Here is a 27,624-nt window from a genome sequence, read left to right as displayed (position 1 = left end):
TGTGTGTGTGTGTGGTGTGCGTGTGTTGTGTCTGTGTGTGCGTGCGTGCGTGTGTGTGTGTGCGTGTGTGTGCGCGTGTCTCTGTGTGTGTGTGTGTGTGTGTGTGCGTGCGTGCGTGCGTGTGTGCGCGTGTGTCTGTGTGTGTGCGCGTGTGCGTGTGTGTGTGCGCGTGTGGTGTGTGCGCGGTGTGCGCGTGCGTGTGCGTGTGGTGTGTGGTGTGTGTGTGTGTGGAGGATAATGAATCCCCATGACTCGCCTGTTGTGTTTAATTATAAACTGAGCTTCAAGTGTGTTTTAATTCAGTCAGCTGATTGTAACTTATTTCCATCTTCTCCTCCGTCCCCCGTCACCTTCTCCTCCCTTTCTTTTCCCTCTTCTCTCACTTCTCATACCCATCTACTGTTTCCTCTTCTCTCTAACCCCCCCCCACCAACACCAGGGGTGCTGTTCAGTATTGAGGTCACGTCTACCTACTTTGCGGTGAGGAATTACTGGCGGGGATATTTTGCCGCCACGTTCAGTGCCTTTATATTCAGGGTGCTCTCTGTTTGGAACAAGGATGCTGGTGAGAAACGCAGCGCACGCACACACACACACACACACACACACACACATATACACACTCGCAGCGTATATACACAGGCTGCTGAGTAAGCATTTTATGTATAGCTGAATGTGACATTTAAGTCCCATTTTTAGATAAACCAGAAACCTTCCAGGATCCCTCGTCTTCCGTGCATCCTCCGTTCGCACGCCGCTCTGCCTGTAGTGTAATCTTCATCCGTTTAAACGCTGTGTAGCAGAGGTCAGCTCTGGTAGCCCCCATACACACATGCGCAGCAGTTCAGCATTAGGAACGTAACGTCAGCGCGCTGGTACTTCCATTTATTCCCGACTAATATTGGCCTTGTTTCCTCAGTCACCATCACAGCTCTGTTCAAAACGAACTTCCGAATGGAGTTCCCCTTTGACCTGCAGGAGCTGCCCGCGTTTGCATTAATAGGGTGAGGATTCCTGTGGAGGAAGCGGCTTTATAAAACAACTGCGTCTCAACCTGGGTGTGTTAAAAACGGGTTGTTTCTCCTGTTTAGGATCTTTTGTGGCTTCATGGGAGCATTTTTCGTCTACTTGAACAGGCAGGTGGTTCTTTTTATGAGAAGACCAACAGCGCTGACACGCTTCTTAACCAAACAGTGAGCTCTCAACACACACACACACACACACACACACACACACACACACACACTCACAGTGGTGCAACATAGACTTCACAAACACAGGAAAATGCACACAATGCTTCTGCTCAGCAGAGGTTGTTCCAGGGAGCCATTTGTTGCCTTTAATGTATCTCAGCTCCACTCCACAAACTCAACAGCCTCACAACTCCAGCCATGATGGCGGCGATGCCTGAACAACCTTTCAGCCGCTTATTTGTTCAACGTGGAGATTCACTTATCCTCGGAGTCCAGGGAAGAGAGGAGCAGCGGGAATCGTACACACATTTGTACCGAGCCGCTGTTACAGTACAAGCAGTGCTTATTTTGTCATGTTGGGGGTGTTGGGGAACATGTGTGTCATCCTGTGTGTGTATGTGTGTGTGTGTGTGTGTGTGTGTGTGTGTGTGTGTGTGTGTGTGTGTGTGTGTGTGTGTGTGTGTGCGTGTGTGCGTGTGCGCGTGTGTGTGTAGTCGTCTGATCTATCCAGGCGCAGTGACGCTGATCATCGCCACCTTCACCTTCCCTCCTGGATTTGGACAGTTCATGGCTGGAGAGGTCAGACGGAAACGTCCCTTAAAACCACCGAATAAACGTTAAAATAACGTCACGACTGAGAATGTGTTTATTGTGTTAAAGTTTGAAGAGATATTACCGTAAAAGTGTAAATAGGCTCAAATTTTACAGTCTGACTTGATGATAGTTCCTTAATTAAGAGTTCTTAAGCGTATTTTTACAGGATAACTCTGACTTCTTCTTTCACAGCTGATGCCACGGGAGTGTATAAACTCCCTTTTTGATAATTTTACCTGGACCAAAATCTCCCAGTACCACCCTCCACCCGGCCTGGGCCGCTCGGCTGCGTGGCTCCATCCACACGTCAGCGTCTTCATCATCCTGGTCCTCTTCTTTATCATGAAGGTATCTCAGCCTCCAGAGGGCCTGCCGCATTGAATTAGATGTAGCATGGGTGGGGGGTTGGGGGGGTTAAAATGGCTCAATACCACCTTGATCCTGTTTTTGTGTGGCAGTTCTGGATGTCAGCAGTTTCCACCACGATGCCCATCCCCTCAGGCGCCTTCATGCCAGTGTTCATATTAGGTAAGAGGATTTTGTAATGCGAGCACAGTGTCTCCCGCTGAGCTTCACTTTAATTTGTCTAAAAAAGCATGTCTTATCTCTCGCCTCAAGGAGCTGCGTTTGGTCGCCTTGTAGGAGAGATCATGGCCACGCTATTCCCCAATGGAATCTTGTTTGACGGGATAGTTTACCAAATCCTGCCAGGAGGCTACGCTGTCATAGGTCAGTCTGATAATGTTTGTGCTGCGCTCGCATTCTTACAGACCTTATAGGAACTCCTTGAGTGACAGCCTTGAAGCACTTGAGTAGCCTAAATCTGACTATTCTTGGACACCGGCTGGTTATAAATATGGACTTCATCTGTTGGCTGCAGATTTTAGCCCATTACTGGGACAAACGGAACATCGTAACCTCAATTTTAATTCCAAAACCCTCCGTCAATGTTATGGTTTCTCTTCTGGTTGATTGGTTGCTGAGTTCTGTTGGTGGTCTCGCAGGTGACAGGAAGACGGCCCAAACACAACGTGGTTGTTTTCAGTTGAGCCGAAAGTGAAGCGTTGTTTCCTACAAAGCTCTCCGCTCATCTCCAGCAACATGCTGGAGTCTGCCTGTCATGTTAATGGGACCTTGCGTTTGCAAGGAAAAACCTTTTCAGTGGGTTTGAAACGACCTTTCCTGTCATTCCTCACCGAGTCAACAGATTTCAACAGGATATTATTATGGGCGCGTTTCTTTTGTAGTATCTGATGGGACAGATTCCAACACTCTCGACCTTCTACATGTGAAGTTAGAAACCAGTGATGTGACAGAAACATGCATATACATGCTTGACTTTTGTAAGGAGGTCCTGGATTTGAGGGTCATGCAGGTTCTTTGTGGACCCTGGAAACACACACACACACTCATTGAATGAATTGGAGCAAGTGTGAATAGTGTGTGTAGCCTACGATGGTGTTTCCTTCCCTCTCAACTGGTGACCATGTTTTAGGCCTCAGAATTCTGATGGATGGATGGATGATGGATGGGTGGATGATGGATGGATGGGTGGGTGGATGGATGGATGGATGGATGGATGATGGATGGATGGATGATGGATGGGTGGATGATGGATGGATGATGGATTGATGGATGATGGATGGATGGATGATGGATGGGTGCATGGATGGGTGGATGATGGATGAATGGATGGATTGATGGATGGATGCTGGATGATGGATGGATGGATGATGGATGCTGGATGATGGATGATGGATGCTGGATAGATGATGCTGGATGGATGATGATGGATGGATGATGGATGGGTGGATGATGGATGATGGATGGATGCTGGATGGATGGATGATGGATGGATGGATGGATGGATTGATGGATGGATGATGGATGCTGGATGTGTCTGAACCCTCCATGACCAGCACCACCCCCTCTGGCCCCTCCCTCTCCGGCCCCTCCCCTCTCTGGCCTTGTGAGCAGGGGCGGCAGCCATGACGGGGGCCGTCACTCACACCGTATCGACCGCGGTCATCTGCTTCGAGCTCACGGGTCAGATCTCCCACATCCTGCCCATGATGGTGGCGGTCATCCTCGCCAACATGGTGGCCCAGTGCCTGCAGCCCTCTCTCTACGACTCCATCATTCAGGTGAAGAAGCTGCCCTACCTGCCTGAGCTGGCTCTCGGGCACGTCAGGTAATTCCTGCACCTTTTTTTCCCACCATAAACCTGCAGCGCAGCAGTTCAGTCACCGCGTCTCTTGTTTTCTCAGCAAGTACAACATCTTTGTGGAAGACATCATGGTGCGGAACGTGAACTTCCTCTCCTCTCATTCCACCTATCGTGAACTGAACCATCTGCTGGACTCCACAACCTTGAAAACCATCCCCTGGTCGACTCGAAAGGTGATTAAACTCTACAAATCCCACCTCTGGGTCATCCTCCTTAGTTTGAAACCTCAACTTAGAGGCTCAGAGGTCCCTCCATTCACACATGGAGTTACCGAACATGAGAGACACCCCACTGTGGGGTGAGTCTGGACGATACGAACCCTCTCCCGTTTTTATGCTTAGCTAAACGAATCCCTCCTTTACTTCACATGTTTATTGACTTTCTGGTTTGCTTTGAATTTTCACGCTGTCCATCTTTATATACCTGAGCGCAGTATCGATGTTCTCGTTCGCTCCTGAAATAAAGCCGATAATTTTACAAGTGTGCTGAACACCTCCTGCTTTCCCTGCAGAATCTATGATTCTTCTGGGTTCCATTGAGCGGACGGAGCTCCAGGCCGTTTTAGATTGGTGGCTCTCGCCAGAGAGGAGGATGTTTGAGACAGGTCAGAACTCACCGAGTCAGGGCTCCAAGGTGAGCTGGGAGTCCTTCACGTTTGTTGATGAAGAAGGGAAAGAAGAGGGCACCGACAAGGTGGGCAGAGGATAGAAACATACTCAAAAATATACAGTTTAATAACTCTCTGTGCTGGTCTGGCAGGCTTCTCCAGCACAGGAGGAATGTAATGGCCCTGTTCCCTCCCCCAAACCTCAGGAACCTTCAACCAACCACGCAGATCCAGGTAACTTGATATTTACAGGGCACATGCAGAAATCCACCCATCAAATGCCCCCCCCTCTTACCCTCTGATGCCATTCCACTCCCTTAGACACGCGCAAGCTGCAGTCTGTCAGGAGGACCCTCCAGAGACTCTTCTCCTCCTCCTCTTCATCAGGACAGACTGAGATCCAGGTACGTCGCCGCCATCGACCGATCTTCGCCATCCCTTTGACCCCAAAAGCTCAAATCAGCCGTCTGCTGTCGGGTTCAGTGCGACAGCTCGGGCAGCAGCATTGCTCCGGCCCGGCTCCGCTAATGCGCCGGGAGGGGGGCGACCCGACGCACGCATGGAGGATTTGACATGTTTTGCAGAGGATGATGACAGATACACCACCAACACTTATCAGTATAGATTCCCAACGGCTGACTTCTTCTTCTCTGCCCCGCCTCCTGCAGGAGACCACGCCCCCTCAGCTGACAGACACGATGACCCCGGAGGAGGTATGAGGCCGTCTTGATTGAGCATTTACGCCGCCAACAGTGACGCAATCGTCAGAGGAAGTGGGTAGAAACTCTGTACCTTTGTGACTTTTTGGGCGGCTGATTCAGATTAAAGTCTGGGACGAGGAGCAGCTGGATAAACCGATCGACATGGAGCAGATACGCGTTGACCCCTCGCCATTTCAGCTGGTGGAGAGGACGTCTCTGCACAAGGTGATCGCCCCGCGCTCTTTCCTTCAGTCCCATCCATCCTTCCTGCGCGTTACCTGTACAGATGTGCCAGCTGCTCGGAGGCACCGGGCCCATTTACTGCTCCTCGCTTTAGGTGCTCTCAGGTCTGCGTTGGATGAGGGGACCATAAAATGCGACTCGTGTTTTCTTCAGTTGTTTACGAGGGTGTAGCCATGCAAGCGCGGCGCCATCACACTAGGATGAGCTCAAGACTAACTGGATCATGTTCTCCTCTCTCTCCGCTCAGACACACACTCTGTTCTCCCTGCTGGGCCTCAGTCACGCCTATGTCACCAGTATCGGGAAGCTGGTGGGCGTTGTGGCGCTGAAAGAGGTACGTTCTGGATTTTGGTTTTTTTCTCCCTTTTGTCCGCGTGTCTCTCGTCCTTGGTTCGTTCCGATGCGGCGGGTTGCGATGATCTCATGGCGTGGGCAGTTGTTCTGTCACAGGGTGCCTCATGATTTACGCTCTGATTCATTTGGTTGCACTAAACGCCCACAGCTCATTTTCTTAGATATCGGCTTTAGTGGTCGTACACCGGATCTTTGACGATTTTCCTTCCTGCCGCAGTTACAGAAAGCCATCGAGGGCTCCACTCGGAGCGGGGTGCGTCTCCGACCCCCTCTGGCCAGCTTCAGGGACGCCAGCAGGAAAGCCAAGAAGCACCAGCCCCCCTCGTCCACCCCTTCCTCACCTACCCGGGACAGAGACCTCTGGGGGGAGGGGAGCAGGAAGGAGGGGGAGCGGGGCAGAAGGGAGTCAAAGGAGGATTCCCAGAGGAGGGCTTCGTCCTATCCAGGAGCTGCTGGCTGCGTCTTAGATTCCTTCTCCGCCAGCAGCTCAGGCAACAGCGCTGCCATCACAAATGACGCAGACGGGGATTCACAGGACTCGGCGTCCCCCTCTACCTCCTTCCCTACCTCATCCTCACCCCCCGTCTCCCCCGTCTCACCCACCAGCCCCGTTCTCACTTTTTCCTCCCTGCAGGAGGAGAGGGAGAGCGAGGAGTCGGATGAGCCCATCTAGACTGGATTTAAAAGAACAAAATCTTGTATTTTACTCCTCTTTTCCCCTCCTGGGACAGAGCTGCAGGCTGGGCAGAGGACCCCCCCCCCTCACAGATGTTGAGCTCTCTACGTGCAGAAATGATTGTTGCACACACGTTTTCTGAAACTTTTTCTACTCAAGAATCTCACTTTTTCACTCAGAATCTCAGGTGCCTCCCTCTGTCTTGTAAACTGCAACGAAGATTTTGATTTCCGCCTCTCGTGAATGTTCACTCTCTAACTTAGAACCTTTTGAGTGCAGCTTTACTGTACACCAACATGGATGAAATCACTTTGATCAAACCTGTCAGCAACTAATTGCATGATAATCAAGTTATTTTAATGACGACTTAATTGACGTTGTGGTCAAAGAGATCACGTGCTTAAAGTTTACTGATTCATAATAAATTATGATTTACGTGTATCAAAGTTTTGCTTTATGGTAAATTTTCAAGTCAGTACTTGATTGTGATTTTGAAAGTAATGTCAAAATAGTCTTTTAGTTTTGATTATTAATAAAGACCATTACAAGACAGTCCATCTTTGCCTATCTGTGAGGCCTTCAGCACAGCACTGCTAAATTGAGCTAACTGCTACTGTGGCCACGCTAACACATTGTTGAGGAACCAGTCCCAGCGGTCACATTACAGTAGATTACAGCCTGGTAAGTCCAGTGCAGGTCACACACAACATTCATTTACACACTTTGAAACAATTTAGAGGCTCCAGTGTACAAAGAAACTGCTGGCTGCTCCAGTTTATTGCCTGACTGCAACGTATCCTCATCTGGCAAAGTGCTTAGAGGCTATTCAATGAAAGAGCACCAGAATATGCTATTGCCTAAACATTGCCTGCAATAAATGTGGCGCGCGTGGCAACAAAACTCCCTCTGAGTCTTTTAGAAGCATTATTCCTTTTGGCGTCTACTAATCCTTAAAAATGTGAGCCTGGGTATTACTTCATCTTCACATTTGAAGCATCCGTCGCCGTCACATCTCATTGAATTATGTACTTTTGATCTGAACATCTGCCATGAATTCTTTTTTTAACAAAAGGTATTGTGCAAGAAAAGAAATGTTGGGGGGGGATCACGGGCCTACACGCTGAACGAGCGTAGTGATGATTGATGTTACCAAAGAGCAGATCTCGCCTCATGTAAACGTAGATTTTTGTGCCGAGTGGGTCAACAGTCTTTGATATTTCCTGAGCTTGGACACATAAGCAGTGAGTCCCCACCCAGTAGTTCTGTCACCAAGAATTTATCATTAATGCTCTCCTGGCTTTGAATCCCTTATAAAGACAGCAGAGGGATGTTTTTAGGGAAAGCACGACAGGCTGGATTATACTGCTGCCAGGCCCTCCGTGGCTGCGGTTGAGCCTGACAAGTGTGTGACGGTTAAAAAAAGACACGTCACATGCGTTGAGGCTTGAGAGAAAAAGGGTCGAACGTGTGAGAATCTAATTATTAACACTCCGGAAAAGATATCCACACATACATGCATGAGAACTGTCGTTTGTTGGTCTGTTTATTTTCTCTTTCTCCACCAGAGGAAAAGATGAGGAGAAAGCTGCAGGGGGTGGGGGGGGGCTGTGGGAGGCTCCTTCGTGCAGGACGGAGAGGCGAGAGGAGGGTGGGGGAGACAGAGGGAGGCATGGAACCGTCCTGTGGCAACTGTCCAACAAGCATGCATAGGTGAGTGTCGCGTGTGTGTGTGTGCAGAGCCAGCACCGGGACACACTCCGCTCAGAAGACCAGATCTTTACAGACGCCGTCCAGGATGGTTCACAGGGTTGGTTTGTTTTACACAGCAGATTGTTGTTGTGACACACATTTCCAAATGATATTCATGTGGACACGTCTGATTGCCCTAAAACCCCCTTTGGCTGATGTGGCGTCTTTGTTCAGGCAGTGATTGTTGCAACGAGAGCAAACGTGTACTGTTGACAGACAGACAGGCAGACAGACTGGCAGGCAGACAGACAGACGGACAGACTGGCAGGCAGACGGACAGACAAGTACACAGAACCCACACTCAAAAGGGTGGACAATGAAAGGAGGAGGAATAAAGAGGGAAAGCAGGGTTGGAGCGCACCACCCAGGAGGGTCGCGCAGAACAATTTGGTTAGCAATGATCATTAAACATTAACCTCCACATAACTATATTTGGCTTCTTGTTATTCATTTATTCATTCATTGAGATGATAATAAACAAGAAAAAAAAAAAAACAACAACCCTGAAGCAGTTTCTTTTCAACCACCCTTACGATTTCGTGTAAACTGATATCCCGTTTTAGCCAAATTAGCCGTGCAGCCGCTCCCCATCAACAACGAAGTCTTCCCACCACATCAGGTCTCTGAAGCCGAGCGACTCAAAACCAGAGATACTGCTCCCAGATGGGTCGGTACCTATGGGATGTATAGGCTCTGTACAGGCTGTCAAATGTTTCCTTCCCACCAAGTAATTGTTCAATAAATAAATGAATATGTGCCATCGTGTAAAGACCTTCTGGTTGCAGGTTTGAGCCCCCCCCGAGAAACAGCGACTCTTTAAAATCAAGTCTTGCCTTGTTTTAAGATCAGGAGCTGCCGAATTATCAGTTATTATTCTCAGTCTCCGGCCTCTAAGTAAGGGCAGAGGATCCGTTTTTGTCCGTAATGTGCTCAGAACCAGACCAGAACAAGACCACTTTACAACCATGACACCTATTCTAACTTACAGGGAGGGATTTCAACAACATAACAGTAGAAAAATAAACATTGTCCCCAACATTGCATAAAGAATCATTTAACAGAGAAGTTCATTCAAGTCATTAAACCATATAGAATTTTTTTTATATATATCTCTAAAGTGTCTCACACAATCTTCAGAGTGAGAGGAGAAGGTGCCCCCCAAGAGAGGAAACGATGCAAACGGTGGTGGTGTGTTTTATCAGCGAGTCCAGAGTCTTCGCTTCCCGTCCTGCCCTCGCTGCAACCCCCCCCCCCCCCCCCTCATTCCTCCTCCTGGTGAGGGAAAAGCTTCAACCTAAATGAGAACATGCTTCCTTAAACATCATTAATAATCACTTCAACAGCTGCTTCACAGTAATCACAAAGAGCAGGAAGACGCCGATCTGTTCCGCTCCACGCTTCAGTCTTTCTCTCCCGTCCTTTTCCCTGATTGACTGACTGAGGGACGGGAACGTCCCCGTTATCTCAGACCGCTACTCTCCACCCGTCCCACCACCCATAGGCTCACCAGATAAAACACACTTGGATGCTAGTGACCAAATCTATTTACATTTGTCTCAGGTAGCGATGAACACTACTCTATTTTGTTTTTTGTTAGCGATCCCAAAACTAAAATGGGACAGAGGAGTAAAAAAATAAAGAAGTTAAACTGCACAAGAACAGTTGTGAGTGAGTGAGAGGCGGTTTTGATATATTCAGACTATTTACAACTATACGACAGAGCTGACACTGGTCTTTTGGAACGCCAGTGCTATGCCTGCCTATTGCTGGTTACAATTTAGATCCTTGTGTGTGTGTGTGTGTGTGTGTGTGTGTGTGGGGTCTGACGAAGCAGAGAATCCATTTTTCACACCCACACATTTAAATGTCTTGTTCATTTCGGGATTCTGTCCCACGTGGGCCGTGAGGAGACATCAATTGTTCATGTACCGTCACTTGTACATTCACATAATGGCCATCATCATCATCATCATCATAATCATCATCATCATCATCATCATCATCGTCATCATCCTCCCCCTCAGTTTATCTCAACTAGACCTAGGAAATAAAAAGCAGCTGAGGGTTCGCGCTGTTCGCGAAGCGGCTCTGTTTTGGTCGTCTGTGGCGCCGAAAAGCTCAAAATCAAGCGATCCGGAGGCAACCTCCGATCTGCTGGATCGCGTCAGTGCAAAGGAGATGCAGCTCTGTCTTTATTTCTCTGCCCACAACCCAAAAAAAACCTGGAGGACGTTGCCACGGCCCCGCTCAGGAAGCTGCGCTTCAGTGCAAAATAAAAAAAAACCCAAAAAAACAGTGCCATATATTACAGATACTCCATAGTGCTCTGAAGAAACATGCATACAGAGATTGGGTAGGAAGCACACTATCTTACAGTACAATCCTTATCTGTGCAAGGTTTAGTGTGTGTACTCAGCACGACGGGCCCGTCCCTCCGGAAACAGCATCCCGTGCCACAGTATAGAAGAATTAGCCTCCACTAAATTTGCATTTCACCGAAATGCGGACGTTTTCTGCGCCTACGCTAACAATGTTTGTGTTTATACGCGTTTGACGGAACATGGGCTTAGCTTGATTAAACACTACTATGTCGGGTAACAGCTGTAAACCGTGTTGTCGCCCCGTGGGGCAAACGGATATTTTGATCATACACCTATACATAGATTTTTATCCCGTACAGTTTTGATTTATTACAAAATTATTCTTATTATAACGCTTTATTATGATAGATGTCAGTATTATCGTACGACGATGACAGGGTTGAGTTGCTCGTCTTCATAAAAAGCATGCATGTTTCCATTCCCCTCCGCCATATCTCCAATGAGTGGATCCCTAATAGAGACATTTCTGCCGACGGCTGCTCCTCCTGCTCCTCCTGCTCCTCCTGCTCCTCCCTTCCCTCTCCTTCAGTCCCTTCACCTTTGGGATGTAAGGCTTACAAAGAACACAGTATGCGCGTGTCCTTTGTTGCATCAGTTCCTTCGTCACCGTGAGCCTCCTCCCAGATCGGGTTATCACCACTGTGAAATAGTTGTGTTTTTCATACCTGAAAATGAACAGATAAATAGATATAGGTTGTGTTATTTCGTCCTTCCTCTCCTGGTCAGTTTGTAACAGGGAGTCTCAGTTGGTTGCCACGGATGCTGACAGCCCCTCCTCGTCCTGCTCCTCTAGAGTCTGAACAAGGCCGGTGGTGACATCAGACGCCTTCCTCTCGGAGATTGGCTCTGCCGGCGGTTGCCCCGGACTACTGCCGCCGGAGGCATCCCCCTGTTGCGTGGGCGGAGTCAACGTGGCCGACTCTGGCTCCATGCGCAGTGTCACATCCTCCTCCTGGTTGGACAGGACAGAGGACCAGGCGGAGGAATTTCAGCATTTCTAATTCATATTCAATAAGAAGGATTTGGATTATAGGTCGGTGAGAAATTTGTGCTTTGATAGCTTTGCTCGATTGTTCTCACAATTTCAACTTTATTTTACCTTTAGCAGAATTTTTGAGGTTTTGTTTTTTTGAGTTGATCTATTTTCTAGCTGGTCGTTGCCTACAATAACTGCTTAAATGACGCGTGTTCAGGTCAAATGTGTACAATTGCTGCAATTTACTGTAACTTCCTACTGTTCAACAAATTCCCTTTGAGGAGAAAGGAATAAAATGCAGCAAATCCTCACAAAGATTTGGAATATTGCTCCACGTTTGAGAGGAAAAAATGAAATAACGTCCACTCTTTGATGATGAGAGGTGCATGCAGTGAGGCGCAGCGACGGCAATAAAGCCGCCATGGCGGTCTGTGTGCACCAGAGATGCCTTCATATGCAAATGTGTTACCTCACCTTGACCTCCTCCTCTTCCTCCTGCTGCTCCAGTAAGGGGGAGTGCTCTGTTCCCACCATCTCCTCTCCGGAGGGAACACAAAGGCTGGGCTCCACCACCGCTGACACACCCATGTAGCCTCCAGCCTCCGTCTGATAGGCCTCCATCTGACCCGTGTTCCACAGATCCACCAATGGTGGGTGAACCTGATGGACCAGACTGTGGATGGTGCTGTTGGGGGTTGCTTGCAAAGAGTGGTTGGCGCTGTGCAGCCGGTGCTCCAGAGACTGCAGACAGAGAGTCAGCAGTCCTGAAACTGTTTTTCATAATTACACCAGATCAAATGACTCCAATCAGCTGTTTGAAATGAGGATTCAAGTTTATTTGAAAACTAGTTTCGATTTCTGTACAGCAATTTTGAATCAAGGATTGTATGAATTGATCCAGGTTTGTGCTGTGACACCTCGGGGCACATTTAATCTTTTAGCATCTTCAGCCGTGCCGTTGAAGCTGCCTTCACGTACGCTAAATGAATCATGATGCTAATGGAAAGGATTCCCAAATCGCAACACATAAATCGTTTAACGTCGGGGTTAGTTCCTTTTTAGCTCCTCCAGTTACGTAAAATAAAAATGCCCATCTCAGTGTGGGCATCAAACCCTTAAACTAGCATCAAACCCTTAAACAAGACGTGTATGTGATGTTATTGGCTCATTTCAGGCAGCTCTTGTGTCCTCAGACTCTACCTGTTGTTGCTGGTACTGCAGGAGCTGCTGTTGCTGGTAGTGCTGGATCTGCTGGATCTGCTGCAGCTGCTGCAGCTGGCTCTGCTGCTGGAGAGTCAGCTGTTGCTGCTGCTGCGACAGGAAGTGAGCCTGTCCGTCGTATCCGTCGGTCCCGACGACGTAGGAGCCCGCCGGCGGAGACGCCACCCCGGAGGGATCGTTGTTGATGGGCTCCCAGGCGTCGGAGGAGGAGAGGCAGTAGTGGCCCTGGGAGACGTACGTGTGTGGCCACACCTCTGCTGAGGAGTGGTGCAATATCTGATCTGGAAAAAGAAAAACGGAAGCGGCAGCTGATCATATATGTCCCCTCAGTTGTTTTCATATCTGAAATGGTCAATTCAGAAAATCAATGGAAGACTTGAGTCAAGCTGCACATAAAAGTCAGGCTTGAGTCCAGAATAATTGGCCCGAGACTTTATAAAAACCTTTTCTTGAAGAGCATCTGTTCACCCAGAATTCCTTGCACCTCTAGAACAAGGCCTTCAAAAGAACCACAAGGAGTGGAAAATATCCAGAGGTCCATGAGAAAAAGAATAATGAGCTGACCCTCAAGCATGGAGAGGAGAGAGGGAACAGTATGTTCTCATTACCAGGCAACATGACGCATGTGATGCCGTGCACCGCCTCTCCCCCAACTACACCCAGCTGGCACAGCTGTCTTTACTCTGTCCATAATCTCACTCCCTATAACGGAAATCAATTAAACTTCATTTGTTGTGACGTCAACAATGACTCTAATATTGTAATCTCTCTCTCTCTCTCTCTCTCTCTCTCTCTCTCTCTCTCTCTCTCTCTCTCTCTCTCTCTGACAGACTTTGCTGTTTGTGCTGCATCATGTTTACGTGTCATCATGTTTACGTGTCATCGTGTTTACGTGTCATCGTGTTTACGTGTCAGCGTGTTTACCTCGACTGGTGATGCTTTCCTGGTTGACTTCGCTCAGATGAGCTACGCTGCCCTGGTTCGACCCCGACCGCGGACTCTCGCCATCCATCGACGTCCAGGCCAAGAGGGTCGCCTCTGAGATCGCAAACTGCTGTAGGATACCTGAGGTCAAAAGGACGAGGTAGGAGCACAGTGAGGTGATTCGGCACAAATATAGGCCTAAATCCCAGACTTTTCCACTCTGCTGATGAGGGTCATCGGGCTCAGAGAGACGTCTGCTCGTATTTCCAACCTGCTGCGAAGCGAGCCTCCTTCTCGCCGTCGCTAAGGTCACTGTAGGCGTCGTTCTCCAGCCGCCGCTCCTTTTCCCGCTCCTGGGTGGTGATGCGGGACTGGGGAATGCCGCCCGCGCCCACTGTCTGCATCCCCCAGTTTTGCCACTCAATCATATGCGCGACGCGCCCCTGTGCCATGGCTGTGGGCTTGGTCACCCTCTCCTTCATGGTGCGGGTCACACCTGCTCGTGGTGGAGGGGAGGTAGGGAAAGGGGGAAATCGGCAGAAAAAAGGAAAGATGGCAGAGTGAAGACAGGCGGGAAAGAAAGATGGACATAAGATACACATGTTACTAGCGTGTTTGTTTAGCGGTTTGGTCATGGACGCTGTGATGGCGTGTGGTCAATGGATGGCCTAGCGTAGTATGGGAGGATCAGTCCTCAATAAATATACATATTAGGTTTAAAATAAGATGTTTGAGGCAAGCGTCAATTAATAAATTGAACTTTGAATAGGTTGATGGAAATGAATTATTAGCCAAATCCAATTTTTCCACATCACTGTAGCTTAATGAGGGTCTCCGTGAACATGGATTAGGAAAAGGGCTAAATGACAAGGGTTACGGAGGTGACATTAATCTGTTTAATGAGACCGAGAGTTTATAGGCTACAGAGAGGGACGGATGTCATGTCTGACAAAGGTGCATCATGGGATGGGACACGATAATTGGGGTGAGATGGCGGCGTGGCATGAGTAATGAGACGTTGGCTTGTTGACGTGTTGGCTTTCACACCTCTGCTATGCTGTGCTGGCTAAGCAATAAACTGCTCCCTTTCACTCCTCAGCCTGTCCTACAATCCAACACAGCACAGGTTTTGGAAGAAGAAGATATTTATTTCCGCCACTGAACCAGCACCAAGCTGACATAACGCGCCGTGTTTCCTGTGACCCGCACATGATGACACACACTGCAAATCCCTGGTTGTTTGACTCTCCCTGGTGGCATCACATGGAGATGAGATTTATGAATAAATTATGAGGATAAATCATTCCACAAATCAGCGAGGGGGCACACAACGCAGCAACTGCACTACACTTCACTGCACTGTACCGCAGCCAAATAAACTGCACTGCACACAACAGCTGGATCAAACCAAATCCACTGCTAAAACAAAGCACTTCACTACACTGCACTGAACTCTGTTTAAAGCTGAGGATACACTACATGCTTTTCGACAGGCGTGTGTGCAAGAATCGAGAATTGTGCCTCCCAGTGTGCACGCGTCAGCACGTCTTGCAGCCAGCCCGGAGCGGCAAGCTGGCGGGGGGAAATCTGCAACTGCGCGAGGAGATCCGGCTGAGAACAAACTCCTCCAACCATGTTTGATCTTTCAGCGCCAAGTCGGGAGGCTGTCACGTTGGCGGCAGCTGGCCCGACCATCCATCTCTGGCCAGTGACGAGAGGATGCAGCAAGTGGAGGAACGGGCAAAGCCGGTGGGGTGGGGGTGGGGGGGGGACTGCGCAAAAAAAAGGAAAATAGTGGACCAGTGTGGAGCGACAGACCCTCAAGTCAATGTCAGCTGCATCTGCAGATGTCCTCAGGAAGGAAAAAAGGGTCTTCTTCCTTCTCGGCACAGATGGCGGTGACCACAAAAACTCGCACAGCCTGTCTTGCATATCTGTTTGTTCCTCTTCTTCTTTTCCTCCCCCCCCCCCCCCCTCCCCCGTCGCGGGCTGTCAGTCAGTCTGTTTCTGAACGTCTTTCCAGGACAGTTTTATGTCTGTGAAAGTCATGCAGTGTATTCCCAACTTTACCCACGACAATTGAGAACAGCCAGACCAGAACTTGCTCAGGACACCACAACTTCACAAGCACTTAACAGGGAAAAAAAAAAAAAAAGAGATTGACTACACTTCCCACTCACCTGTTCTTAGATCAACAAGCCGCGTGCATTGAGTGTGTGTGACAGAGTCGTCTGCTTTTTGGGGCTGATTTATTTCCGTCAATGACTCACGAGGAGCCATTGGCGTGTGTTAACAGTGTGGAGAGGAAGTGACAGAAGGGAACCCAATTCGGGTACCATGCTGACCCCAGTCCCTGGTGAGGAAACCGGAGCCAACATGGGGTCAGTTTACCAGTTACATCACAGACACACACCTGACACACCTGACAGAGAAGACTTAGCCAGAGCCCCGATGCCGTAGGGGTTTGAGTTCCTCTTGAGCCGTGGCAGGATTGACGTGGTGTCTTCCATAGACAGCTAGAGGTCGGAGATACGAGAGGAATGGAGGAGGGAAAAGGGGCATGGAGGAAAAAAAAGATGGGAGATCCACAGAGAGACATCAAGACAGCGTGAAGACGGAGTGTATTAGAAAAGGGGTGAGTGGAGGAGAAGTGATGGAGAATGTTGGGTTAATACAAGAGAAAAACCCACAAGTCCAGATTACAGTGTGCTGTGTTTCATTCTGCTCCGACGATTGGCTCAGATTGCGCTCGCTACCGTGCACCACTACCATAAACCGAAAAGGAGCGACTGTGAAGCTGAGAGAGAGGTAGGGGGGCTGGGAGGGGGGGTGGGGGGGTTGCTGGTGGCTAATGGGCCAGTCAAATCAAAGCAGGCAAAGGAAACAGAAAGGCGGCAGATGAAGGAATGGTGTCACGACACTTACATTGATTCCTTCCCATGAAAATTCTGAACGTCCATGCTGAGGAGGAGAAATAGGAGAAGAGAGGGATGGGAAAAGATTAGGAGAGGGATAGGAGAGAGGGAGAGAGAGAGGGAGGGAGACCATCAACGTGCAGGGGAGGGGAAATGGGAGAAGACAAAGAGAGGAGGGACACATCAGACATGCAGAGGGAGAAATGGAAATTAAAAGACAAGAGAGGGGAGGGTCAGCAGGATTTTCCAGGAAGGCGAGAGTCAAGGACCAGAATGACAAGGAGAAGGGAGGGGGATTAAACAGGGCATCAGTAATGTAAATTTGTTTATATGTATAGCAGAGTGAAAACCGGTGAGGGAGTCTCCTTCGTCTTCACTCGGGCTGCAAAACACTCAAGGCAAACAGCAGAGCGCCAGGGAGAGTCAACAAGACGTCAGCGTCAACATCCATCTGATGCTGCAGACATACAGCCAGCAGTGTGTGTGTGTGTGTGTGTGTGTGTGGGTGTGTGGGTGTGGGTGTCTGTGTGTGTAAACAGACGCAGGGAACAAAACATGGAAGCAGCTGCCTCGTCCATGCCATTCCTCAATATCAGCCAGACCGGACTGGGATCACTGGGGGTTTGGAAGCTGTTCTGGAATGTTTTCACCTCTTAGTCACGTCTGTCAAGGCCGAACAGTGACGGCATCAAAAAACCAGCACGGCACAGAATCCTTTTATAACCACTAACTGCTCCGCCGCTGCATTTTTTCGGCGTTTTGAGTCACTCCGACATTCTTTTTCGTGGTCAATATGCATCGGCGCCATTATGCTGCTCGGCAATGACAACAATGAAAAACCATCAGTCTTTTCTAAAGCTCACTGATTAAAAAATCAGGGAGGTTTTGTGAAACCATTCCCTGAACCTACAAATTAGAATCTTCTGTTTATATTTTTACAAAAACAAAAGCATTGTCCGTTAGCCTTCGAGTTAGCTGAGTATGCTATCTATAGTATTAACATATGAGCATCAATAGCAGCTATAGGGTTAAAACAGATTTGCTTCCACAGATATGGTGCAGGAATAGCCTGGAGCAAAACATAGGCCGAAATGTATTTTGTTACGAGAAGCTGGTGTGACACGATGAGGGAGTGAGCAGCAGGTTCCTGTTCGCTCCATCTCTCCGTTTCTTGGAGCATGTATCCATATAAGTGGTGTTAATCGATATCCTTCTGCTCTCCTTTCCTTCACTCCTCCTTTTTCTATTCCTTACTCCCACTTCCTTGCTCTATCTCTCCCCCTCCCTCCCTCTCCCTCTCTCTCTCTCCAGGAGTGGGTGTGATGAGAGATTTAATACACTTAGGCTGTGGAATGGGGCCTCTTGAAGCAGTTTTCCTAAGTTCTTTCCAATAGCCCTGACATCACTGGTGTAAGGGTGTGTGTGTTTGTGCGTTCCCCCCGTGTGTGTGTTTGTTAGTTTCCTCTCTGCAGGCCTGAAGGGCATTCTCTGGCGCAGCCCATAAATAAATGATGGAATCCGTGATCACAGTGCATTTGGTGAAAAAGAAGAGTTCCCTACATTTGAGTCCAAAATGGTTTCCTCTCCTGTGTCTTGTCTCAAAGGGATTGTGTTTTTTAAAAATAATCATGGGCTCGGTATGACAGAAAGAGGGGAAAGAGTGTCGAAGGAGTTGGAAATTGATAAAAATGAGGCCTGTGTTGATTCGCTCTGATGCAGCAGTGAAAAGAGACGCTCAGTTGGACATAAAGCAGTGATAACAGCAGCACTGAGCCGACCCATCCTGCGTTTGCCTTCCAGCTACATTGTTTTGCCGTTTTGGCAGAAGTGTAGTGGAAGTTAAACGACTGATTTACTAATCTACTCGCATAAGCCCGTCATGGCCGCTTTGGAGGCGCCGCGTGCGCTTGGTGCGAGCTGCTGCGGCGCTTTGTGCGGTTGCAGGTTTGCAGTCAGCAGCCGTGTTTGGTCTTTAAGAGTCCGATGTCAGTGGAAGTCAAAGAGAGGGGTTGATGAAGGAATTACCTGCTCCCCATCCTTCTGGACCGGCACACCGTCGGCCGCTGCGGGTGAGATAAAGACAGAGAGGGAAAACACGTGTTTAGTTCTCATAGTTCATCTTTAATCAAGTCACCTGATGCTTTTGCACATTAAACACTGACACATCTGCACAACAGGAGATGTAACATGCTTAAAAAATATCCCACCATTTCCAATGACACATTTTTCTGAAGACACTTTTTTCCAGCCTCAAATTCCCCCTACGAGCGATTTGCGGGGCCAGTTGAGCAGGCCGCCGTGCTCGTGCTGCCTGGCCTGTGCTTCATAATGCACTAATATGCAGAGTTGGCGGCAGATTGCACGCGATGACAAACCTCTCCTCATACTTACCTGTGAGTCAGCTAAAAAAAAAAAAACACACAAGCCCTCTGATGGATAAGTGAACATTATTATCCCTCCTCTCTCCTGGCTGTCTAAATCCTAATTAAAACACTGGTTTAATTAGAGAGCGCGTGCTGGTAATGGGGTATAAACGCGGCCTCAGTCTCTAGGTGCCTGCTCACTCAGAGGGTCTGTGTCTCCGACTCTCACAGGGGCCCGCTCCTGTATCAACACTCGCTTTGTGTGTGCGTCTGCATGTGTGTCGCTCGGCCAGTCACATTTTCTACAATTTGGCAATTGTGAGCAACTCCTCAGGAGCCCCGAGAAAGGCAGAGTGTTGTTGGCTTCATGGATGTCCAGTGATGGCTGTGACCCACTGACCCAGTGATTCACAAACATCAGCTCCGCTCTGTCTCTGTTGGGCTCTCAGTTATTACCCTTCTCTCTGAACTCCATCCAGTCGCATCAGATCAGTGCGAGGGCAGGAGAGGAGGGACAAACTTCATTTAAAAGTGGACCTTCTTTACTTCCACGCAGAAGGGTTCGCCAGCTACAAATGAGGACCACCCCGCTTCATTTGTACTGTTAACACAGGCTGGGGGGGGTCTTCTCTCTCTTCGGTGGGCTCATTATATCACCATTATAACTTCTGAGGAGTTACTTCCTTGCTATGATGAGTAACCAAGGATTCAGTCGCTCAGTACAATATTGCACAAATTCTCCACCAAATTATGGGAGGGGAGTAGAGAATATGAGCATTTACTGCTGCCAGATGATTGACAGATTGCCAGTCAATTACAGGGTGCACAGCATTCACTCAAACTAGGGGCACTTTAGAGCCTCTTATTAACCTAACGTGCATAGACCGGTCCGTGACGGTGAGCGGAAACCTCTAGAAACCATTTTAAATCATATTTAAGGGAACTAACGGGAACTAATTGCCTCCTGCTCGGCTGTCAATCCAGATCTCCTTGTTTAGCCAAAGGAAGCGGCGAGAGCGAACGAGGAACTAACATCAACACCTAATCAAGTTGTCTGCCCCCCCCCCCCCCCTCCCCCAACAATGGGCCATACTTACATTGTCGCCATTAGAAATCAACTGTGTGTGACCCCGGCAGGATCAGTCAAGCATGTTTGATCTCTGGCACGGCGCGGGGGTGCGAGATGGTTACGTACAAGCCGACAGTGGTTGAACGCAAAGACGTCTCATTTAGAGTCTGGGCTGTGGGAGAGACTGACCCAGATTTCCTCCCCACACGGGTGAAGGAAGAATGGGCCCCGCAAACACACACTATACATATATATGCACGCCCACATATATCGGGCCTACAGCGGGTGCATGTCGCGACGCTGCTCCCTCTCTGCCGCCTTGAGTTTCCCCCCCCCTCAGCCTCATTTGGCCAATTAGTATATTAGCAGTCATTCTCTCGCTGCAACAGTCACAGTATGGCTCGAGAGTGGACTGCACCATGACGGTCTACCTCTGGGAACGGCTCCAGCCTTCCCCACAGCCGTCATCCAGTGTGGCGTGTGCACCTTTGTGCATCTTAACTAGTGTCTGCCATCTTCAGCTGCACAGGAGATCACACGGAAGCATGTGCTGTTTGTGAAGTGAGCCACAAGGGTTGCTGGGATGTCTGCATCACGCAGGGATTATTCCGGGTTGCTTTGTTCCCAGAATATCTTCATACATGATGGGTTAGCGTTCACTGCAAGCGTCTGAATGGCTCCTTAAACCGCAGCATGCTCAGTAATCAAATGTGTGATTCTGCTCCGGAGGATCCAGCAGGATCCTTCCTTAAGGGAACAACGACAGAGCACATGACTGGTGCTCTGAGACAGCTTTTCCTCCCCTGGCGCTCCAAACTCTCACCCGCATACACAGCCGAGCAGAGCTGGATACCCTCCTGCGGTCATAGGGTAGCCAGCCTTAGCTTAGCGGAGGAGAAGGAGCAAGGAGAGGCGAGGGAGGGAGGGAGGGAGGGAGGGTGAGGAAGTGGAGGAGAAAAATGAGGGAGGAGCGCAGCCAAGCATAATGAACCACCTCGGATCTACATCGGCTGCACTGTCAACTCGGACTCTGAGTGGAGCGGCTTGACGGCCCCTGCCGGAGTGGGAAGCGTTTGAGCGTCATCTGTATTTTGCGCTCTCGTTGCCCTGCAGCAATAATGGCGAGGGACCGAGGGGGCTCGCCGCTTGTTTACCACGACAGCTGCAGTAAGGCTGGTCGCCGCGATGGGGTGCCGGCTTGGAAGGTTGCCCTCTCGCAGCAATATGTGCAGATGCCGGGCTGCCGAGCTCCGGAGTTCAGCAAAAAACAGAACCCAGATGGTTTTCGTAGCTTGGTGAAGGGAAATGCAGCTAGGTGCGTATCAGGAGCTGAGCCGCACACATGCAGAGCATCTGACACACACTTAATCACACACAGCATGAGCTGCTGCCATTTACTAGGTGAAAAAAAAGTGTTTGTGATTGAGGTGCTCCTGTGGCGAGGTGAAGCGCTCGCTCTGTTTAGGCATGCATGTGGCTGCCAACCTGTGCGGAGGATACTGATACGGTCCGGGAAGGTTAAAGGACGGGCTCGGGCGCAGCTGCGGCCCGGCGGCACGCTGGAAACGCTCTACCCACACTTTTAATGGAGTCGGTTTGTTTCATAGATGGGTTTATTTTCAAGGTAAATGCAAGAACGTGCACTCGTCAATACCGATGTTTCATAACCCTGTTTGGCTGAGTCACACATGAGCCTCCTCATTCTAATTTGCCACCAGACACACACGGCTTGACACACACCCACACACACACATGAATCCACTCAAATCTGCAGGCAAAGGCATTAATTTATATGTGCTACACTGGAGTCCTTGGAGTCAAAAGAGAGAGATACACACGCATGCACGCACACACACACACACTCACTCAGAGGTCATCAGGTCTCATCATGTCTCTGAGGTACTACATCACTGAGTCATTCACCTTGAATGCATTCCGTGTACAAGGATTTTCCGACCAGGACAGAAGACGATCAATCATCTACGGATTTACCAGTTTTCAAGCGCACGGCCAGCTGGTAAACACTGGGACACGGTGTCACATGGCGGTGGGACGCGTTGAGGCACCAGCACCGACCGCGTTGTATCGACACCCACATTTGAGCCCACGAGCACATAAATATAGCTGCATGTGGGAGGTGGACATGAACCTGAGGTCATTTGCTGATCTGTGTATGAATATATACATAAACATGGATTCTGTGTTCAAATACACACAGAGAAGCACATTCTTGTGTTAGGAAATGGCTTTAAAAAATCAGATTTAACCTTCCCACTGCAATAAGAACCACAGAGTATAAATGCCCAAGGAATAACTGGAATCATCTAGAAAGCCATCTTTGTGTTAAATGTTATTCTTTAATATCAACCAGCTCCTGTGTTGTTGAGGAAGGAACCAAACACATGCTGAACATGCCAAAGGAAAAAAAAAATCCAATTCCAGTTTGAAACCCTTGTGAGTCTCCCTGCTACAAACAGGTTCATTCACTACAAGGAAAACATCTGCAGACACACACTCACACACAAGCAGAGCGAGAGAATCGTCTCTTAGTGCTTATTTAATAAGTAAGTGGTGTGTCAGCAGTGTCACTTTAGCAGAGCAAACTGAAGAAAAGTGAAGCGAGGGAGGAAATCTGCTTAGAGGCCGCACAGCCATGATGTCCTACATTCATATCTATACTTTCTCCTCTGCAGCTGGACACATGCTGTAGCCGTTATCTCCACCTTACATATAATGACCTAAATGATACAGAACCGAACGTTGCTGCAGCACAGCCCGGTAACTGATACCTCTAATGCACAGCTTTTAGTGCAATTATTGCCAACAGCGTTATCCACACTACATCATCAAATGTAATCAACAAAATGAGGCAACAGATTCACCGACACCGCGTCTGGCTGCCGCAGAGATGTGATCTCAGTGGGGGAAATGTACATCACGCCCAAGCGGCATCCCAGACAGATCTATGCAGATCTGCTCCTTCTTGGAGGTCGCGAAGAACAACGTGAATATCTTAATGACTTCCTCTCAGGGCCTTTGCTCTGTCAGGAGTGGTGATGGATGTGATCATAAACTACGGCGCTGCTGCCTCTCCTCACCCACGGACTCCGGAGCTGAAGGGTGAGGAGCTACAGCAGACCTCTAAAGGTCACTGGCCATATTTTTCCAAATCAATTTTAATCGCTAACACGAGCGAAGAGCAAATAAACAGTCAGAAACCCTTTAGTAACGCATCCTAAACCAACGGGATGAGCAAGGCGCAGAAGCGCATGTGGAGCGCCAGGCCATGCGCGCGTGGCGCTGGTGGGGAGCAGGAGGCAGACACATGCATCAGGGTTCCTCCTGTTTGGAGACAGATTCCGTCCTGCCGCTCCTCCTGTTGATCTCTGCTTGGCAACGTAGACTGCAGTTTAGAGGGCCGATCAATAGAGCACACTACATCCATTCTCACGCAGGATAAACACGGCCGCGCCTCTCGACCAGCAACACCGCTGCTCATTCTGTTTCTTACAAGGGAATCATGGAATCAGACATGCAAGCTGCTGGCTTTCCTTTTCAGGCCCATTTATTTACATATTCACGTCCGATTACATTCTGCACATCTTACCATGGCAAACGGAGGGGGGGGGGGGCGTTCCACTAAGTGGTTGTGTGTGATCTGTACTACAAGTGACAGGCTACAGTGTTGTGGTAGTCTATTTAGCATATTGTCCTTTATCACATGCAGCTCTCCATCACATCCGTCCCTAATAACAAAATGCTATTACCGACGCAATCTCATTGGATCTCTAAGCTCCTGTGATTGCTTGTGTAAAAAAATGAGAATCAGTATTCAGGTGGCTCCCAGTCAGATTAATGTGACACCTTCCCAAAGCCTTTTTGTCTCCTTCAATCACATTATTACCCGTCACTGGGCTCCAGCCGCGGCCCGAGTGCTGGAGGAAGACGCCAACCTCTCTGCAACCCGTCAAATATTGTAATCCGGTGGGCCTGAGACGCGGTGGCACTTTCCCACTACATTCAGTCCGCAGCTGTCTTCCCCTGACCGAGGCGTCATTACTCGGTGTCCTGCCCATTCCAGATGTTTAAAGTCCTCTTTCTCCAGCGTCTACGTGTCGGTACAGAGGCGGAGTTGCACCGCACACGCAGACAGGAGATCCGATCATCCCGGCAGACTTTGACATTGATGACTTCTGTAAAGGTTACGCACTTTTCAAAGTGGCATAAAACGTGTTCAGACCAAGGCCACGAATGTGTTTCAGAGCCGTACATGCGTCGTGTCCTCTGAATATTTCACACCACAAGAAGCCAGTGTTTATTTTTACCTTGGGGCAAAACGTGCAGGACGAGAACGTGCGCTGCAACGCTGCAATTGCAATTAACTGTTTTAGCAGCGGGATTACCAAAATCCCTGGTTTACTTAAAGTGTCATCTATGGGTTTATCCAGGAGGGTCCTCGGCAGAAAACTCCCATCGATCCCAACAGGCGCACGTATGCCTGTCTGCCCCCCATCGCCTTTGCCATGCATCCATCTCGCCTCCTCCCTGCCTGCCTGCCTGTCTGGCTGGAATTCTTCCTCTATTTCTCATTTCTTCATCCCCCTCTTTCTGTATTCTTGTAAATAACAGCGCAAAAGCCCCTGACCGTGACACCGTCCCACCTCTCTTTTCCCTCCTTTTCCAACCCAGGCTGCCCTATAAATAAACACGATCACATCGTTTCCCTCTCCTGCCTCCTCTCCATCCCCGCTCTGCCTCCTACTCACACACGTATACATACTGCCAAACAGTATCATAAATCAAGGGATGGGAGGAGGCAGGGAGGCAGGCAAGGCAGGGAGGTGGGGGATGCAGCCGCACACACACCGACACATTTGAACATGTATTGTCTCTGACATCTGCCCGTATGCTGCGGACGGCCAGCGTACATACATTTACACTGCACTGAAAAGGGACACAAACTGTCCACATGCACGCATGCACGCACGCACGCACACAAAGCCTGCCCACAGTCTCCTCGCCAAAGCCTCGCGTCTGCAAGCACCCCGTCCTCCCTCCCTCCCGCCCACCCCCACCCCCCCAAACGAACCCCCGGAGCCTGCAATGAGAGAGGGAAAAGAGAGGCTTACTCAGTCTCCTAGAGCCGATGCATCCCATGGTGTATTCACAAAGGCCCTGGATACAAGCGTGGAAGTGTTACCCAGACGCCGCGCATTCTCCCTCTTCCTCCTGTGACTCTCTCTCTTCCTCGCTCTCACTCGCTCTGCTGTAGCTCCTTTCTCTCCTGCGCTCTCTCTCTTCTGCTCCTGCAGCCGCTCGATCCCTCCCTCCCTCTCTCCCTCTCTCTCTCCCCCTCTCTTTCTCTCGACCTCCCTCCCTCTCGCTCCCTCTATCCGGTGCAGTGTCTTAGAAGAGATGCGGTTAGTAAGTCAGTATGCCTGAGGGAATGACGTGAGGAGTGTTATTACTCTTTTTTTTCTCTCTAATTGGGCATTTATATCACCAATGGGATAGCTTTATTATCCTGAAATCCAGCTGCAGGTGCAGCCATTGTTCCTTCTCACCAGCATTCATGTCTCCACCGATTGAATGTTTAAGGGAACAGCTACAGCAGACGGACTGGGTGGCCACCATGAGATCAGTGGCTCGTAGCTGTTGGGACCAGGCTGCCGTTGTTTTAGGTATCTGCACTGCTGCCGAGCCAAAATGGGGGATTCTCCCTCTCTGTCTCCCTCTCCCGTGTGCTTTCAGCCTGACTATTCACTGCAGCGATTTCCTTGCACCGTTCCCCTCACCGTCTCCATCACCCTCCCTCACAGCGATCGCTCAGCCAGATTCACGGACACACACCTCGACAGTCCTAGACAGCCCTGCAAGAGAGAAAGGGAAGAATAGAGGAAAAGGGGAGGGTTTCCTTCACACCCAAGATGGTGTTGAGTCTCCACCTCTTTCTGTCATCTCTCTATATTGATCTACTCTCCAGTCGTCGTGTGCTCCGGAATTCCTCTGAATTACAGCCTCTCTCTCTCTCTCTCTCCCCCCATCTCATCCTGTCTTTCTAGGTGTAAAGGAGAGAAGGATGTCTCCTTCATCCACAGTCTCTCCTTCACCTGGCACTTTTCCTGACAGCCTCTCTGTCTTACCTTAAATACATGCTAATTCATCCAAATTCTCTGTATTTCTTCACCTCAGCCTCTCGGACCCATCCTCCATCCCTCTGTTTCTGACCAACACGCAGCATCGTGTGCCGTTTCCTCAAGTCTTTGGCCAGGGAGTGATGCTGGGGGCCCCTGTGAACGGCAAAAAGGATCATGTGTGGTCGCTCACGGTCGGCTCACTTTACATTCTTGGTGTGAAAAAAGACGTGAAGAGAGCAGAACAGATGGAAGGAGAGAAAAAGAGAGAGAGAGAGGCAGAATGGGCAGATGGGGAAGTGCTGGGAAGGAAGGAACTATTCAGTAAGGGGAGGTGTGAAGACATTACTGTGCAAGGGAAAGAAATTCACTTCTGAAGAGATTGAGGGGGGAAATACGACAATCGTACCAGGCTATAAAACAGAGATGCAAAGACTCGGCTGGCAATAAAGGCTTGAAAGTGAATGTGCGGCTTGCCAGACATAACAATTCATACATAATCCAGCCAATCCCTCCACTCTGAGTTTATATATAGATGTGTGTTAGCGCTCTCTGTCGGATTCCCACCGGGACAGAGGAAATCAGGCAATAGGCTGCTGCAGGGGTCAGCTTTACTCACTGCTGTAGCCTCACATACTGCGAATCTATTTAGAGGGGAAACGACTTTTCTACCCTGTCGTACATGCAATTAAAGGCCGAGCAGATTCTGTTAAACCCTTTGTCTCCCTGTCAGATCGTCAGATCCCCATCCATAGTAAACCTCTCTACAACTTCCTGTGTGGAGGTCACAGTGATGCTCCGTGTCAGACGAAACTGCTGAAATTTTCTAACATCCATCATCCAAGTTATATTTACTCAACAGAAAACTCACCGGCACTCAGTAGGACCACAAATATTGATTGAAATGGAGCTAATCTGCAGCTTTCCTGGTAAACATGCAGCTATTTTTGCAAACATTTGCTACATGCAAGTAGGTGTTTCTCCCCCTGGTTCTCAGCAACCTTTGATCATGGTATTAATGAGGAAAATATTCTTTGGCTGCGACGCTAACACTGACAGGCAGCACATATATAAAGACCTCAGCGTGACAGCGCACTGACGCATGGTATGACCCGTCAATGTGACACAAGGTCACCCACAGACAGGAAGAAGGAATCTTGATGCTCATGATGCATCATCCTTAAAGACGGCTGCCTCTGCCACGCGAGCACCAGCGAGGCTTGTGCCGCACCACCAAACGTCCTCCCGGCAGATGTTACGTTCTGCCTTTTATTCCCTCCTCCAGTCTGGTGCTGAG

General features: G+C 49.3%; 2 protein-coding genes across 6 annotated transcripts; one reads left to right on the top strand and one right to left on the bottom strand.

Moving 5' to 3' along the window:
• Positions 1-237: 237 nt before the first annotated feature.
• Positions 238-7,150, top strand: LOC115248661 (chloride channel protein 1-like). Its single transcript, XM_029832402.1, is given in 17 exon segments — positions 238-565; positions 920-1,004; positions 1,092-1,193; positions 1,688-1,772; positions 1,980-2,135; positions 2,246-2,315; positions 2,406-2,516; positions 3,765-3,978; positions 4,055-4,167; positions 4,170-4,187; positions 4,526-4,707; positions 4,774-4,855; positions 4,943-5,025; positions 5,290-5,334; positions 5,443-5,547; positions 5,813-5,899; positions 6,137-7,150. Coding segments are annotated over 17 exon segments (2,322 nt in total). The 3' UTR covers positions 6,593-7,150.
• Positions 7,151-11,045: 3,895 nt separating this feature from the next.
• LOC115248671 (uncharacterized) lies at positions 11,046-25,495 on the bottom strand. Of its 5 annotated transcripts, none has more exons than XM_029832426.1 (9): positions 25,323-25,495; positions 18,787-18,824; positions 16,772-16,807; positions 16,269-16,362; positions 14,118-14,342; positions 13,847-13,987; positions 12,902-13,203; positions 12,176-12,442; positions 11,046-11,677 (listed from the first exon to the last, which is right to left on the bottom strand). In XM_029832426.1, exons 1-9 carry the CDS (start codon positions 25,348-25,350, stop codon positions 11,468-11,470), a joined length of 1,341 nt encoding a protein of 446 aa, XP_029688286.1. In that variant the 5' UTR covers positions 25,351-25,495; the 3' UTR covers positions 11,046-11,467. The 5 variants fall into 5 exon arrangements, with proteins under 5 accessions (XP_029688286.1, XP_029688284.1, XP_029688288.1 ...); XM_029832424.1 differs by having other exon boundaries at positions 16,260-16,362; positions 25,323-25,494; XM_029832428.1 differs by lacking the exon at positions 16,772-16,807 and having other exon boundaries at positions 25,323-25,494.
• Between the last annotated feature and the right edge of the window lie 2,129 nt (positions 25,496-27,624).

Source organism: Takifugu rubripes, unplaced genomic scaffold, assembly GCF_901000725.2.
Source record: "Takifugu rubripes unplaced genomic scaffold, fTakRub1.2, whole genome shotgun sequence".
Classification (NCBI taxonomy): Eukaryota; Metazoa; Chordata; class Actinopteri; order Tetraodontiformes; family Tetraodontidae; genus Takifugu; species Takifugu rubripes.
The sequence above is the reverse complement of the archived record's forward strand: the minus strand, read 5'-3'. Positions and strand labels throughout refer to the sequence as shown.

What these genes read in the sequence shown, in the direction of transcription:
- LOC115248671 (XM_029832424.1), bottom strand. Translation starts at nt 25,350, where the DNA reads ATGGGATGCATCGGCTCTAGGAGACTGA. An exon ending in CATCGGCTCTAGGAGACTGA is followed by an intron (nt 18,825 to 25,322) that starts GTAAGCCTCTCT and finishes TCTCACCCGCAG; the next exon opens with CGGCCGACGGTGTGCCGGTC. An exon ending in TCCAGAAGGATGGGGAGCAG is followed by an intron (nt 16,808 to 18,786) that starts GTAATTCCTTCA and finishes TCTCCTCCTCAG; the next exon opens with CATGGACGTTCAGAATTTTC.